The sequence below is a fragment of the Neophocaena asiaeorientalis genome, unplaced genomic scaffold (genome assembly GCF_003031525.2).
Source record: "Neophocaena asiaeorientalis asiaeorientalis breed wild unplaced genomic scaffold, Neophocaena_asiaeorientalis_V1.1 scaffold653, whole genome shotgun sequence".
Taxonomy (NCBI): domain Eukaryota; kingdom Metazoa; phylum Chordata; class Mammalia; order Artiodactyla; family Phocoenidae; genus Neophocaena; species Neophocaena asiaeorientalis.
The window spans coordinates 463934-480546 of NW_020174928.1; the positions used below are offsets into that span (position 1 = coordinate 463934).

General features: G+C 36.4%; 1 protein-coding gene across 1 annotated transcript in view; it reads right to left on the bottom strand.

Moving 5' to 3' along the window:
- TMTC3 (transmembrane O-mannosyltransferase targeting cadherins 3) overlaps positions 1 to 16613 on the bottom strand; it is a 62273-nt gene that overhangs the window by 16971 nt on the left and 28689 nt on the right. Inside the window, exons 7-8 of the mRNA XM_024761383.1 lie at positions 13958 to 14210; positions 8380 to 8528 (exon numbers count right to left, since the gene is read on the bottom strand). Coding sequence (XP_024617151.1) covers positions 8380 to 8528; positions 13958 to 14210 — 402 coding nt within the window. The remainder of the gene's footprint in view (positions 1 to 8379; positions 8529 to 13957; positions 14211 to 16613) is intronic.

A 16613-nucleotide genomic window follows, 5' to 3' on the forward strand; every position in this document is an offset into this window, starting at 1 on the left:
TATTTAAAAACATTATTGTTTTACAATAAATACCACAGATTATCACGGTATTCTTGAAGAATTTTACATTTTAAAGCTAGAATTATTTATTAAGAGTCATAGTAAAATTAACTCTATAAAATAGATGTAAATTACTTATATAGCTTTAGGTTAATCACTTGGGACTGAATTTCTCATTTAAAAATGACGGTTATGCAGAGATCAGTTCAAGATGGCAGAGTAGAAGGATGTGCTCTTACCCTCTCTTGTGAGAGCACTGGAATCACAACTAACTGCTGAACAATCACCAACAGGAAGACACTGGAAGTCACCAAAAAAGATACCCCATATCCAAAGACAAATGAGAAGCCAATGAGACAGTAGGGGGGGGCGCGATCACAATAAAATCAAATCCAATAACTGCTGGGTAGGTGACTCACAAACTGGAGAATACTTATACCACAGAAGTCCACCCACTGGAGAGAAGGTTCTAAGCCCCACGTCAGGCTTCCCAACCTGGGGATCCAGCAACGGGAGAGGAATTCCTAGAGCATCAGACTTTGAAGGCTAGTGGGATTTGACTGCAGGACTCCGACAGGACTGGGGGAAACAGAGACTCTACTCTTGGAGGGCACACACAAAGCAGTGTGTGCACTGGGACACGGGAAAGAGGAGTGACCCCATAGGAGACTGAACCAGACCTATCTGCTAGTGCTGGAGGGTCTCCTGCAGAGGCAGGGTGAGGCTGTGGCTCACCGTGAGGACAAGGACATTGGCAGCACAAGTTCTGGGAAGTACCCCTTGGTGGGAGACCTTCATTACCGCCATTACCCCACCAAAGAGCTGAGTAGGCTCCAGTGTTGGGTGGCCTCAGGCCAAACAACCAACAGGGAGGAAACCCAGCACCACCCATCAGTAGAGAAGCAGATTAAAGTTTTACTGAACTCTACCCATCACCAGTCTCTCCCATCAGGAAACTTGCAAAGCCTCTGAGACAGCCTCATCCACCAGAAGCAAGAAAAACTACAATCCTACAGCCTGTGGAACAAAAACCACATTCACAGAAAGATAGACAAAATGAAAAGGCAAAGGGCTATGTACCAGATGAAGGAACAAGATAAAACCACAGAAAAACAACTACATGAAGGGGAGCTAGGCAACCTTCCAGAAAAAGAATTCAGAATAATGATAGTGAAGATGATCCAGGACCTCAGAAAAAGAATGGAGGCAAAGATCGAGAAGATGCAAGAAATGTATAGCAAAGACCTAGAAGAATTAAAGAACAAGCAAACAGAGATGAACAATACAATAACTGAAATGAAAACTAAACTAGAAGGAATCAATAGCAGAATAACTGAGGCAGAAGTACGGATAAGTGACCTGGAAGACAGAATGGTGGAATTCACTGCTGTGGAGCAGAATAAAGAAAAAGGAATGAAAAGAAATGAAGACAGCCTAAGAGACCTCTGGGACAACATTAAACTCAACAACATTCGCTTTATAGGGGTGCCAAAAGGAGAAGAGAGAGAGAAGGGACCCGAGAAAATATTTGAAGAGATTACAGTCGAAAAATTCCCTAACATGGGAAAGAAAACAGCCACCCAAGTCCATGAAGCGCAGAGTCCCATACAGGATAAACACAAGGAGACACAAGACGAGACACATATTAATCAAATTGGCAAAAATTAAAGACAAAGAAACATTACTGAAAGCAGGAAGGGAAAAACAACAAATAACATATAAGGGAACTCCCATAAGTTTAAGAACTGATTTCTGAGCAGAAACTCTACAAGCCAGAGTGAGTGGCATAATATACTTAAAGTGATGAAAGAGAAAAACCTACAACCAAGATTACTCTACCCAGCAAGGCTCTCATTCAGATTCCATGGAGAAATCAAAAGCTTTACAGACAAGCAATGGCTAAGAGAACTCAGCACCACCAAACCAAGCAATGCCTAAGAGAACTCAGCACCACCAAACCAGCTCTACAACAAATGCTAAAGGAACTTCTCTAAGTGGGAAACACAAGAGAAGAAAAGGACCAACAAAAACAAACCCCCCAAAATTAAGAAAATGGTAATAGGAAAACACATATCGATAATTATCTTCAATGTGAATGGATTAAATGCTCCAACCAAAAGACACAGGCCTGCTGAATAGATACAAAAACAAGACCCATATATATGCCATCTACAAGAGACCCACTTCAGACCTAGGGACACATACAGACTAAAAGTGAGGGGATGGAAAAAGATATTCAATGGAAATCCAAAGAAAGCTGGAGGAGCAATACTCATATCAGACAAAATACTTTAAAATGAAGAATGTTACAAGAGACAAGGAAGGACACCACATAATGATCAAGGGACGAATCCAAGAAGAAGATATAACAATTAGAAATATACATGCACCCAACATAGGAGCACCTCAATACATAAGGCAACTGCTAACAGCTATAAAAGAGGAAATCGACAGTAACACAGTAACAGAGGGGGACTTTAACACCTCACTTCACCAATGGACAGATCATCCAAACAAAATTAATAAGGAAACACAAGCTTTAAATGACACAACAGATCAGACAGATTTAATTGATATTTATAGGACATTCCATCCAAAAGCAGCAGATTACACATTCTTCTCAAGTGTGCATGGAACATTCTCCAGGATAGATCACATCTTGGTTCACAAATCAAGCCTCAGTAAATTTAAGAAAATTGAAATCATATCAAGCATGTTTTCTCACAACAGCGTTATGAGATTAGAAATGAATTACAGGGAAAAAAATGTAAAAAACACAAACACATGGAGGCCAAACAATACGTTACTAAATAACCAGGAGATCACTGAAGAAATCAAAGAGGAAATCAAAAAATAACTAGAGTCGAATGACAATGAAAACAGGATGACCCAAAAACTATGGGATGCAGCAAAAGCAGTTCTAAGAGGGAAGTTTATAGCAATGCAAGCCTACCTCAAGAAACAAGAAAAATCTCAAGTAAACAATCTAACCTTACACTTAAAGGAACTAGAGAAAGAAGAACAAACAAAATCCAAACTTAGCAGAAGGAAAGAAATCATAAAGACCAGAGCAGAAATAAATGAAATAGAAACAAAGAAAACAATAGCAAAGATCAATAAAGCTAAATCTGGTTCTTTGAGAAGATAAACAAAATTGATAAACCATTAGCCAGACTCATCAGGAAAAAGAGGGAGGGTCTCCCTGGTGGTGCACTGGTTGAGAGTCCACCTGCCGATGCAGGGGATGCGGGTTTGTGCCCCAGTCCGAGAAGATCCCACATGCCGCGGAGCGGCTGGGCCCGTGAGCCATGGCCACTGAGCCTGGGCGTCCGGAGCCTGTGCTCCGCAATGGGAGAGGCCACAAGAGTGAGAGGCCCGCATACCGCAAAAAAAAGAAAAAGAGGGAGAGGACTCAAATCAATAAAATTAGACATGAAAAAGGAGAAGTTACAACAGACACCACAGAAATACAAAGCATCCTACGAGACGACTACAAGCAACTCTATGCCAACAAAATGGACAACCTGCAAGAAATGGACAAATTCATAGAAAGGTATAACCTTCCAAGACTGAACCAGGAAGAAATAGAAAATATGAACAGACCAATCACAAGTAATAAAATTGAAACTGTGATTAAAAATCTTCCAACAAACAGAAGTCCAGGACCAGAGGGCTTCATAGGTGAATTCTATCAAACATTTAGAGAAGAGCTAACACCCAACCTTCTCAAACTCTTCCAAAAAATTGCAGAGGAAAGAACACTGCCAAACTCATTCTATGAGGCCACCATCACCCTGATACCAAAACCAAAGATACTACAAAAAAAGAAAATTACAGGCCAATATCACTGATGAATATAAATGCAAAAACCTTCAACAAAATACTAGCAAACAAAATCCAACAACACATTAAAAGGATCACACACCATGATCAAGTGGGATATATCCCAGGGATGCAAGGATTCTTCAATATACGCAAATCAATCAATGTGATACACCATATTAACAAATTGAAGAAAACCATATGATCATCTCAATAGATGTAGAAAAAGCATTTGACAAAATTCAACACCCCATTTATGATAAAAACTCTCCAGAAAGTGGGCACAGAGGGAACCTACCTCAACATCATGAAGGCCATATACGACAAACCCCCAGCAAACATCATTCTGAATGGTGAAAACCTGAAAGCATTTCCTGCAAGACCAGGAACAAGACAAGGATGTCCCCTCTCACCACTATATTCAACATAGTTTTGGAAGTCCTAGCCACGGCAATCAGAGAAGAAAAAGAAATAAAAGGAATACAAATTAGAAAAGAAGAAGTAAAACTGTCACTGTTTGCAGATGACATGATACTATACAAAGAGAATCCTAAAGATGCCACCAGAAAACTACTAGAGCTAATCAATGAATTTGGTAAAGTTGCAGGACACAAAATTAATGCACAGAAATCTCTTGTATTCTGATACACTAATGATGAAAAATCTGAAAGAGAAATTAAGGAAACAATCCCATATACCATTGCAACAAAAAGAATACAACACCTAGGAATAAACCTACCTAGGGAGACAAAAGACTTGTATACAGAAGACTATAAGACACTGATGAAAGAAATTAAAGATGATACCAACAGATGGAGAGATATACTATGTTCTTGGATTGGAAGAGTCAATATTGTGAAATGACTATACTATCCAAAGCAATCTACAGATTCAATGCAATCCCTATCAAATTACCAATGGCAGTTTTTACAGAACTAGAACAAAAAATCTTAAAATTTATATGGAGACACAAAAGACCCTGAATAGCCACAGCAGTCCTGAGGGAAAAAAACAGAGCTGAAGGAATCAGACTCCCTGACTTCAGACTATACTACAAAGCTACAGTAATCAAGACAATATGGTTATGGCACAAAAACAGAAATATAGATCAATGGAACAGGACAGAAAGCCCAGAGATAAATCCACGCACCTAGGGTCAACTAATCTATGAAAAAGGATGCAAGAATATACAATGGAGAAAAGACAGCCTCTTCAATAAGTAGTGCTGGGAAAACTGGACAGCTACATGTAAAAGAGTTAAATTAGAACACTCCCTAACACCATACACAAAAATAAACTCAAAATGGATTAGAGGGCTTCCCTGGTGGCGCAGTGGTTGAGAGTCCGCCTGCCGATACAGGGGACACAGGTTCATGGCCCGGTCCAGAAGGATCCCACATGCCGCAGAGGGGCTGGGCCTGTGAGCCATGGCCGCTGAGCCTGCGTGTCCGGAGCCTGTGCTCCACGACAGGAGAGGCCACAACAGTGAGAGGCCCGCAAAAAAAAAAAAATCGATTGGAGACCTAAATGTAAGACCGGACACTATAAAACTCTTAGAGGAAAACATAGGAAGAACACTCTTTGTCATAAATCACAGCAAGATCTTTTTTGATCCACCTCCTAGAGTAATGGCAATAAAAACAACCGTAAACAAATGGGACCTAATGAAACTTCAAAGCTTTTGCACAGCAAAGGAAACCATAAACAAGATGCAAATACAACCCTCAAAATGGGAGAAAATATTTGCAAATGAATCAACGGACAAAGGATTAATCTCCAGAATATATAAACAGTTCATGCAGCTCAATATTAAAAAAACAAACAACCCAATCCAAAAATGGGCAGAACACCTAAATAGACATTTCTCCAAAAAAGACATACAGATGGCCAAGAAGCACATGAAAAGCTGTTCAACACCACAAATTATTAGAGAAATGCAAATCATAACTACAATGAGGTATCACCGCACACCAGTTAGAATGGGCATCATCTGAAAAGCTAAAAACAAGAAATGCTGGAGAGGGTGTGGAGAAAAGGGAACCCTCTTGCACTGTTGGTGGGAATGTAAATTGATACAGCCACTATGGAGAACAGTATGGAGATTCCTTAAAAAACTAAAAATAGAACTAACATATGACCCAGCAATCCCACTACTGGACATATACCCTGAGGATACCATAATTCAACAAGAGACATGTACCAAAATGTTCATTGCAGCTCTATTTACACTGGCCAGGACATGGAAGCAACCTAAGTGGCCATCAACAGATGAATGGATAAAGAAGATGTGGCCCATATATACAATGGAATATTACTCAGCCATAAAAAGAAACGAAATTGAGTTATTTGTAGTGAGGTGGATGGACCTAGAGTCTGTTATATAGAGTGAAGTAAGTCAGAAAGAGAAAAACAAATACCATATGCTAACACACATATATGGAATCTAAGGACAAAAATGGTCATGAAGAACCTAGTGGCAAGACAGGAAGAAAGACACAGACCTACTAGAGAATGGACTTGAGGATACGGGCAGGGGGAAGGGTAAGCTGTGACAAAGTGAGAGACTGGCATGGACATATACACTACCAAATGTAAAATAGAGAGGTAGTGGCAAGCAGCTGCATAGCACAGGGAGATCAGCTTGGTGCTTTGTGACCACCTAGAGGGGTGGGATAGGGAGGGTGGGAGGGAGGGAGACGCAAGAGGGAAGAGATATGGGAACTTATGTATATGTATAATTGATTCACTTTGTTATAAAGCAGAAACTAACACAGCAATGTGAAGCAATTATACTCCAATAAAGATGTTAAAAAAAACTGAGAAAAATGATTAATTTAACTACTGTATATTAAATTTGCATTAAAACAAAAGAAAAAAGACGCATGCACCCCAATGGTCACTGCAGCACTATTTACAATAGCTAGGTCATGGAAGCAACCTAAATGCCCATCGACAGATGAATGGATAAAGAAGATGTGGCACATATATACAATGGACTATTACTCCGCCATAAAAAGGAACAAAATTGGGTCATATGTAGAGACGTGCATGAATCTAGAGACTGTCATACAGAGTGAGGTAAGTCAGAAAGAGAAAAACAAATATCGTATATTAACGCATATATGTGGAACCTAGAAAAATGGCACAGATGAACTGGTTTGCAGGGCAGAAACTGAGACACAGATATAGAGAACAAACGTATGGAAACCAACAGGGGGTAAACAGTGGGGAGTGGGGATGGGGGATGTGGTGTGACGAATTGGGAGATTGGGGATGACATATATACACTAATACCTAAAAGTGGATAACTAATAAGAACATGCTGTATAAAAAAATAAAATAAAATTCAAAAAAAATTAAAATGATGGTTATAATTCAATAAGCCCTATGATCTTATTTAGTATTAATAGTATTAATGTTCTCTGAGTCTGTGCTTTTTGTCTCAGTAACAGAGTTCAATTTCTTTCATTTTGATAGATCCACTTAACCAGGATAATAGTGTGTGGATCAGAAGGAACATGGACATTGGAAGTAGTCAGGTGTAAATCTGAATCAAGACTCGGCTGTTGACTAGCTGCGTGGTCTTGTGTAATTCAGGTAACTTGTATGAGCTTCAATTTTCAAATGTGCAAAATGGAATTAAGGAGTGTCAAGATTAAATGAGAAAAATCTAAAGAGTGTATCCTGGAGTTGGTACATGATAGGCACTCCAAAATTGGTAGTGAGTATAACTGGATATATGGATAGAAGCTAAGAGAAAAGGTTTGGTAGATGGCATTGAAAATTGTAATCATGGATGAGATCATCCAGGGAGAACATGCAATGTGAGGGAAATGGCTATTAGTAAAACTCTGAGAAATAAAAAATATTTAAAGAGCAGGTGCAGCAGGGAGAATCTGAAAACTGAGCAGAAATGAACAAATGTGGAAGAGAATCAGGACAGAGACTTTTAATACATGCCAGGGAAATGAAATTTAAATAAAAGCATTGACTGGATTTAGCTATGAGAGGCAATTTGTTACATGTTAGTAAAGTGACGTAGAGAGAAGTCAGAATTCTGTGGGTTGAAGGGTGACTGAGAAAGTAAGAAAAAGGAGATCGTGACTATTCTGTTCCTTAACTATTGGTTTAAGGCAATTAGGACATGGTGGTTATGATGAAGCAAGAAATTACAGATTGCCTTCTATATGCATTTTACATATATTAACCTGATATAACTCACTTAAGGAAGAAGACTGTTATCTGAGTTCACTGCATATGGAAGTAGCAATGATCACCTGAAACTTTAGTCTCAATAATATTCTATTTTGCATTTGGGTCTGACTGAAAGTTTGTTATGTCTCAGGCTTTAAAATAAAATTATATAAATATGAGGAAGACCACAGGATGAGGTAGGGGTTATGTAGCTTTCCTAACCTGAATTACAGACAATGAGGAGACTGTCAATGTGAAAAACAAGAAGGTATAAAATATGACATAAAAACTAAATAAACATTTTAAATACTTAAATGTATTCTATAGTTAATAAGCATTAAATGCACTAACATTTTAATTCACCTTTTGTTTGATATTTTCTGCCATCCATGGGCTACCAAAATACAGAACCCCATGCTAGGAACATATAATACTCTCTCAGCAACAACAAATCCAACTGGGAAAAAAAGGTTTGATGCAGGAATAAACGGTAATGCCATTAAACAAAGTGCCTACAAAGAAAAAAAAGACATTTTATTAAATTAAAAAATATATGCACATAAACAGTCAAATCCAAATATTTTATCATTTAATTTGGATAATGTACTGGTGGACCATTTTTAATAATACTATAATGGATACTGATTTAAACATAAAGAAGGACGCTTAAGGATGGTAACAACAAACATGAGGAGGTATGTCAGCAAGGTGGAATGAAGTCTTCTTGAATGCTAGAACTTATACCTAAGGCTCATTCAATTATCAATAAATAAAAAATATTTTTTGAAAATATATCTAAAATAAAAAAGCAGTAATTTTTATATATCTAACTTATGTGCTTGTGGTAAAAATAAATTGAGAGTAAAATATATTAGGTTTTAATAAAACTACAAATTGTAGGTTGATAAAATAGCCAAACATATCAGTTTTTATTATTTTACTACTATCTGTAATACTGGAAATTGATATGGTACATTTCAGACAAGACAGTAGACTACTTCTATACATTACTTCAGCGTTACTTTGCATAGTATTCTGATGGGTCACATACAATTAACGGAGACTTAGTATATGTATAAAAATAAACCTGGTCCCTTTAAATCAACAGTCTTTTATTCTATGAGAATTTCTAAAATTCTAACACTGTACACTGTGTTAGAAATAAACATCACAAAATGCTTAGACTTTTTGCCATTTTGAAAATGGGATGGCATATGGTTTCCAGATTACAAAGCCATTACAAAAGATAAGACACAAATAACTAGCACACAAATAACTTATGGAAAGAAATAAGTTGGTTGTCATTAGGACATCTGTTTCTATGGACATCTGCTTCCATATTTCATTACCCTGATTTGTTTTATAGTACCTAATGGAATAAAATTCTGAAGTTTGAGAGTCCTCTAACAGTTTGAGAGGAAGGAATGCCTATTTTATACTTTATTAGTAAAAATCGATGTAGAAATGTAAATACAGTGAAAAGAATACTTTCTCCATGAATCACAAATTAATAACTTGTAATAATACAAAAGATTGAATCTGAAGAAAAGCACTACCATCGAATTGCTCAGTATCATATCGACTTATATGTCTGAAATTTTAGTGTTTTCTTTTTAATCAAAAAGGTAAAACATTAAGAGTGCATAATTCACTTTCCACTTCGCAGAAATGCTTGATTTAAAAACCACCAGCTGGGCTTCTCTGGCAGCGCAGTGGCTGAGAATCTGCCTGCTAATGCAGGGGACACGGGTTCGAGCCCTGGCCTGGGAGGATCCCACATGCCGCGGAGCAACTAGGCCCGTGACCCACAACTACTGAGCCTGCGTGTCTGGAGCCTGCGCTCCCCAACAAGAGAGGCCGCGATAGTGAGAGGCCCCCGCACCGCGATGAAGAGTGGCCCCTGCCTGCCACAACTAGAGAAAGCCCTCACACAGAAACGAAGATGCAGCACAGCAAAAATTAATTAATTAATAAAAACTCCTACCCCCAACATCAAAATATATTAAAAAAAAAAAAAAAAAAAACAACCAGCTAGCTGTGAAACAGAGATTTGTTTCTAAATACATGATCCTTTAAAAAAAATATATTCCCTACTAATTCATGGATGCCCTAAGGCAATTTCGCCAGAAAAAATTAAAAGTTTTAAATTCAGCCAAAGATGCATCACAGACTGATGCGTAAGCTACACAAAAAAGAAAAACCATCTCTCAAAAAAATCTGTTTTTTGAATAAGAAATGTCTCAATGATTAACTTACTCAGAAGTTCTAATATGCTCTCTATTAATATATGCCAACCAAGTTTACTGTAACGAACATAATATCCTTCTTCCAGTGATGTAAACTCTCCTTAAAAGGAAGGATGGGGGCTTCCCTAGTGGCGCAGTGGTTATGAATCTGCCTGCCAATGCAGGGGACATGGGTTCGAGCCCTGGTCCGGGAAGATCCCTCATGCCGCGGAGCAACTGAGCCCGTGCACCACAACTACTGAGCCTGTGCTCTAGAGCCCGCAAAGCCCGCAAACTACTGAGTCCACGTGCCACAACTACTGAAGCCTGCGCACCTAGAGCCCATGCTCTGCAACGAGATGCCACGACAATGAGAAGCCCGTGCACCACAACAAAGAGTAGCCCCTGCTCGCCGCCAACAAGGGAAAGCCCGTGCACAGCAAAGAAGACCCAACACAGCCAAAAATAAAAACAAATAAGTAAATAAATTAAAAAAAAAAAAAGGAAGGATGGTAGTGGAATAAGCCAGGAGTTTGGAGGCAAATCTGTTTCACTTCTTGTTATATAACATAAGGAAAACTATTCATACCACCTCGTGACTTCATTTCGTTATAAATAAATCAGGGATTAATAACTACTTACTAATATTGTTGAGATACATATGACATCTTATTTAATAAGTGCTTAACGTGGTATCTGGTACCTGAGATACTCCTTTGATCTATGTATCTTGTTCAGAGATCTTCAGAAAATTATCACCATTAAAAAACAACATGTTTAGTTTTATACATATTTTCAGATTATTTTCTATTATAGGTTATTACAATATATTGAATACAGTTTCCTGTTGTTTATCTATTTTATGTATAGTAGTTTGTATCTGTTAATTCTATACTCCTAATTTATCCCACCCTTCCCTCCCCTTTCCCTTTGGAAGCCATAAGTTTGTTTTCTATGAAATTAACACAATACTGTAAATCAACTATATTTCAAATTAAAAAAAGTTTAAAAAAAGTATGCTTAGGACTATACTTAAAGCAGTTATACCTAAGGTCACAAGTGTTCCTTTTTTATACATATAAAACATAATTAATGTAATTAATTAATATGTTTATTTCACTGGCAATATCCTATTTTTCATTCAGCTTGAACTACACAAATCATTATTTTATTTGCCAAAACTCTGTGTATTTACCCACCCCACCTTTTTTGCCTTTCTTTTAGTTAGAACCCTGGCTTTGGATGTATTCTACCACATATACGCTTCATCTTTATTTATGAGAGCAGCAAAGCACTACTAGAAAGTCCCAAAGCAAAATAGATTAATATCATCATAAACTCATGATCAACTTCAAATTGATCCTTAAGACTGTTGAGGATTCCTAGGTTTCTTTGGTAGGCTCACTCCCACTCTCTTTGACTATTTTGAATCTTGACTACTTTTCTCAAACTTTTGACCCATGTCACTTTCAGCAGGTGACCACACTTCCAAATTTTCAGAGAAAACTAAAGCAATGAAACAAGAATTCCTTCAATTCTCCACTACTAAACCTACCAACATCCACATTCATGTTCATTTCCATCCTTCCTGTAACCATAAGCGGTGTCTCCATCTGTCTCAGGCCAAACCTGAGCTCTATACCTCTAATCTATCAATCATCTCTTCTTTCATTTACTTAATCACTTTCTTATGAACTTTCTACCTATGTTAAAAATGCTCTTGCCTCTCCAACCTTAAAAATCTTCTCATCTGACAACACATCTTTAAGTTATCTTACCCAATTCATTATACCCCTTAAGTATAAAACAAGTTCCCACACTCTTAGGAAAATTGGTTGTAAATTGGTTGTAATCTCACTTAATCAACATTTCAACTCAATGAATATGTTTTTGTAAGCCAACCCATTAGTGATATAAACATTTCAACTCAATGAATGTTTTTGTAAGCCAACCCATTAGTGATATCTCTTTGTGTCAAAACGAGACAGCCAACTGAGTGCTCCAATGAAAGTGATTCTACATGCCAACCAAGCAATAGTCTTCCCCCACCATCAATCCACTCCAGCCTCTGAAGGTCCATCAATTCCAGATCTCTGTGCTTCCCCCAAGCCCTACAGAAGATCAGCAGTTTATTACACTTGAAGCCCTTGCCTGACTGGCTGTCTTTCCTAAGTTAGGAAATTCAAGCTTGTCTCATCCTTTGAAATATTCAAAGTTAAAGCACCCCTACAGGTTACCTACACTAGCAATCTTCACTTCCTCACTTCCTAATCAAATCACTCCACAGAAATAAATTTCATTTAAGTAACTAACATACATAAAAGAGGTCAAATCCAACTGATCTCACTTCTCTACTTGACAGCAGCTGTGTTAACCATTCTATCTTTCTTGAAACACTTTCCTACCTTTCTGTACGTTTCGTGTACCTCCCATTTAGGTTCATTTTCCTTTATATGGTATGTAATGTGGAAGCTTTTCAAGACTTAGATATAGGCTTCTTCTCTTTCATTCTATAAAGCTCCTTCAACTATTTATTGAGGGAAAATTAAGACCAAATACTCTAAGGCATGCGTTATGTGTATGAATTAACTTCTGTACACCTAGAATGGTGCCAGCTAGTTACCATCTCTAAGAAATATGACAAAATCCCAGTTGAGAAAGGCTGCTCTATAACCTCTCCATAGGCCTTCTTCTCCACATCCTGGTTTCAATTACTATCTCTACGGCAATTATCAAGTTTCTCTATGGTAATCAATCAAATTTTTACGTGTAGCTCAGTCTTCGCCACTGAACTCCAGGCACAAAGTGCTATTCGAAATCTCTATCATATTGTTTCATAGGTACCTCAAACTCAACAGGTCCAAAAAGAATAGTAAATATTCTTTTTTCAAATCCTATATTCTTTCAAATCTCTCTAGAATGCAAGTTCTCTAGAAATGGGGACCCTGTATTTCCTTTTATTATCATATACTCAGTGCCTAAAATGCTACCTGGTACACAGGCTGAAAATCAAAAAATTTTATTGAATGAATAAGTGAATCTAGTGGCTGCAGCCAGAAATAATATATTTGCAAAGTATTAAAGCCACTTTTTGGCATATAGTAAATGCTCAAGAAAAGTTAAAGATTATTATCTTCTTCCATAATTTAAAGTAAGAGGCAACAGAATTATTATGAGTAAGATTGAGGGCAGAGTTAAGAAAATTACAAAGAAACAGATCTCAGAAAAACAAGAAAAGACTTTAATCAGAGTTCTCTGAACACAGTAAGAAAAACCTCAGGGAGTAATGAAAGTCTTGCTAATGAAAAATAAAGAGCTATGTATTTCTGGTTGCTTATCTTACCTGACACTCTTCTCTGTGCCAAGAAAACAAAGAAGTATATAATATGACTCATTTCTTTAAACAGTGTATAATCTAGTTGGGTAAAGGTAAGAAATATATTTTTTAAAATGATGCTAAAAAGAATGCTTCATGATTTCAGAGTTGCCATCAAATTATGGAAATTCATAATCACTCTTTGTTTCATATGCTGAATGTGCAGCATTAGTCAAATTCTGACATATAATTCTAGGATAACCTAAAATAAGTTCATAAATTAGGATGACATGAACAAAGAAAGACAGTAGTTCTTTAAAGATGCTTTTGATGAATTAAAGGCACTCTTAATTAATAAACTGAATATAATATCACCTAAAAATTTAAGAAACTTTCTTACCATTAAAACAGTCTTAGAGGAATTACCAGGGTATCTGAGACTGAATACTCCCAAAGCCCCCAAAAAGCAAAAAAAAATAAATGTGGCAAGATTTCGAATATCTAGAAATGACTCTATAAGTGGTATTGTTCCCATGGTCCAATCGCAGCAGAGCTCTGAAGGATTTAACAAAAGCCAAGCATTCACAGGAAGGAGGTAGTTAAAAGTTAGCTGCCTTGTAGGAGTTGGGCTTACAGCAGCTGGGTTATCAAACCTGTATAAAGAATGAAAAAAAAAGTTATTTAAACTAAAACATTTTTTAAACACAAAGTTAATATATAACAGATATAAATAAAGTACTGAACAATAATAATAAAAGCAATATTCTACATGTAATCTTGTTAAACCGAAGACAAATATTTTTATGGATATTTCAGACTCTTGCCAAAGTTCAAACTGTCTAACCTTTATGAAATGCCTAGTTGAGAGCAATGATATTTAATGAAGAACTGTTTGAAGGGCAAGCAGGTGATCTATTTTTAGTTTATTATTATGATTCAGACATGCATTCTATAATATTATGACATTCTGCAGAAGCGCTTTCATTAAATTATGACCTTCTGATTAAAAGTCATAAGAAAAGTTTTATAAGATTCATTGTTGCATGTGTTTATGAATGCTTTTGAGAACACTAACCAATGTATTCCTACATGAGACGTTTCTTTCACCACTAAATGCTAATAAAACTTATGCTTCCTAGAAAGAATTACTATGTTTTTCTTTTGTCACGAACAGAAAAAACTATATTTACCTATGGGCTTTTCCTCTTTGCTTAGACTTCTAGAAAGCTAAAAACCAAATTCCCAGTACAGAGGAGTAACTGTACCTATGTAACATTTTATTTGTGTTCTACTTAATATAAGCTTATATCCTAGTTTATATAGGCCATGATACATTAAATGTACATTTCATTAATTTAGTCTATTTTCTGCATATTAAGTTAATTCATTTTTTAAAAAAGTACATTTAAATGAATCATTTCAGATTTTTATTTCTTTAGGCTATGTTCTAAATTGTATTGGCTATATTAACATATAGTCCTTTAAAAACCCTATTTCTCATTAAAATGAATAAGCCAATGAAAAATCAACCTCTACTACTTATTTGACTTGGTCTTCTTAAAAATATCAAATGGGGGCTTCCCTGGTGGCGCGGTGGTTGAGAGTCCACCTGCCGATGCAGGGGACACAGGATCGTGCCCCGGTCCGGGAGGATCCCACATGCCGCGGAGCGGCTGGGCCCGTGAGCCATGGCCGCTGAGCCTGCGCGTCTGGAGCCTGTGCTCCGCAGCGGGAGAGGCCACAACAGTGAGAGGCCCACGTACCGCAAAAAAAAAAAAATAAAAATAAAAAATAAAAAAATATCAAATGGTTGAGAAAAAGTACACAATTTTTGAACAAATAATATTTTCTAAACTTTCATATTTGAATATATACATATATGAAAAATACTAAGTCTTGAAAGTCAGGACTTGAATTCTCAAAATAACCAACAGAACTGAATACAAAGCTTTTCCCCTGTAATCCACTTTCAGAGCTCATTTTAAAAAATTAACAGTTTATCTAGGATAGGTGATTTAATAATTGAACTGCAGTCAAAGAGTACATGTCAAAGCAAGTCAAATCATATTACAATCAACCTCACAGGGTAATAGAATAAAATTTATATAACACACACAAATACATACACACACACATACACATTTTTAAATGCTTATATTTGGAAAATATATAATTATAACATACCCCATACAGTCATCCACACACACATATACAAAACAAATACATTCACACCTATAAACCACATTTTCATATTGTAAAACTAGAGATAGAAAACAGTTGATTCAAATTGTCTGAAAGGAATGATAAACAGAACAAAAACACTAAAACTAGTGAAGAAGGAAATATAAAATATCTATCTACAATTCAATTTATTTCCCATACTATCATGCTTAAATGAGCTGTTTAGTTCAGCATGGCTAGACTCAGAAATTCTGAAAGTTAAAAAGTAATTATTTTTTAAAGAAAAAAAATGCTGTTAAGAAGGATAATTATTACACAATGGAATACTACACAGCCATAAAAAAACAATGAAATAATGCCATTTGCAGCAACATGGATAGACCTCGAGATTATCATACTTAGTGAAGTAAGTCAGGCAGAGAAAGACAAGTATCACATGGTATCACTTATATGTGGAATCTAAAATAATGATACAAATGAACTTATTTATAAAACAGAAACAGACTCACAGGCATAAGAAACAAATTTATGGTTACCAAAGGGGAAAAGGCGGGAAAGGGATAAATTAGGAGCCTGGGTTTAACAGATACACACTACTATATATATTGATAAAACAGATAAACAAGGTCCCACTGTATAGCATAGGGAACTATATTCAATACCTTGTAATAACCTATAATGGAAAAAATTCTAAGAAAGAATATATATATATTTATGTAAAACTGAATTACTTTGCTATACACCAGAAACTAACACACTATAAATCAACTATATCTCAATTTAAAAAAGAAAAAGCAAAGAGAGAGAGAAAAAAAAGGATAATTATGTGAAAATCACAAAGAATGTGTTGGGCATAAAAGAAATTATCTGAATAA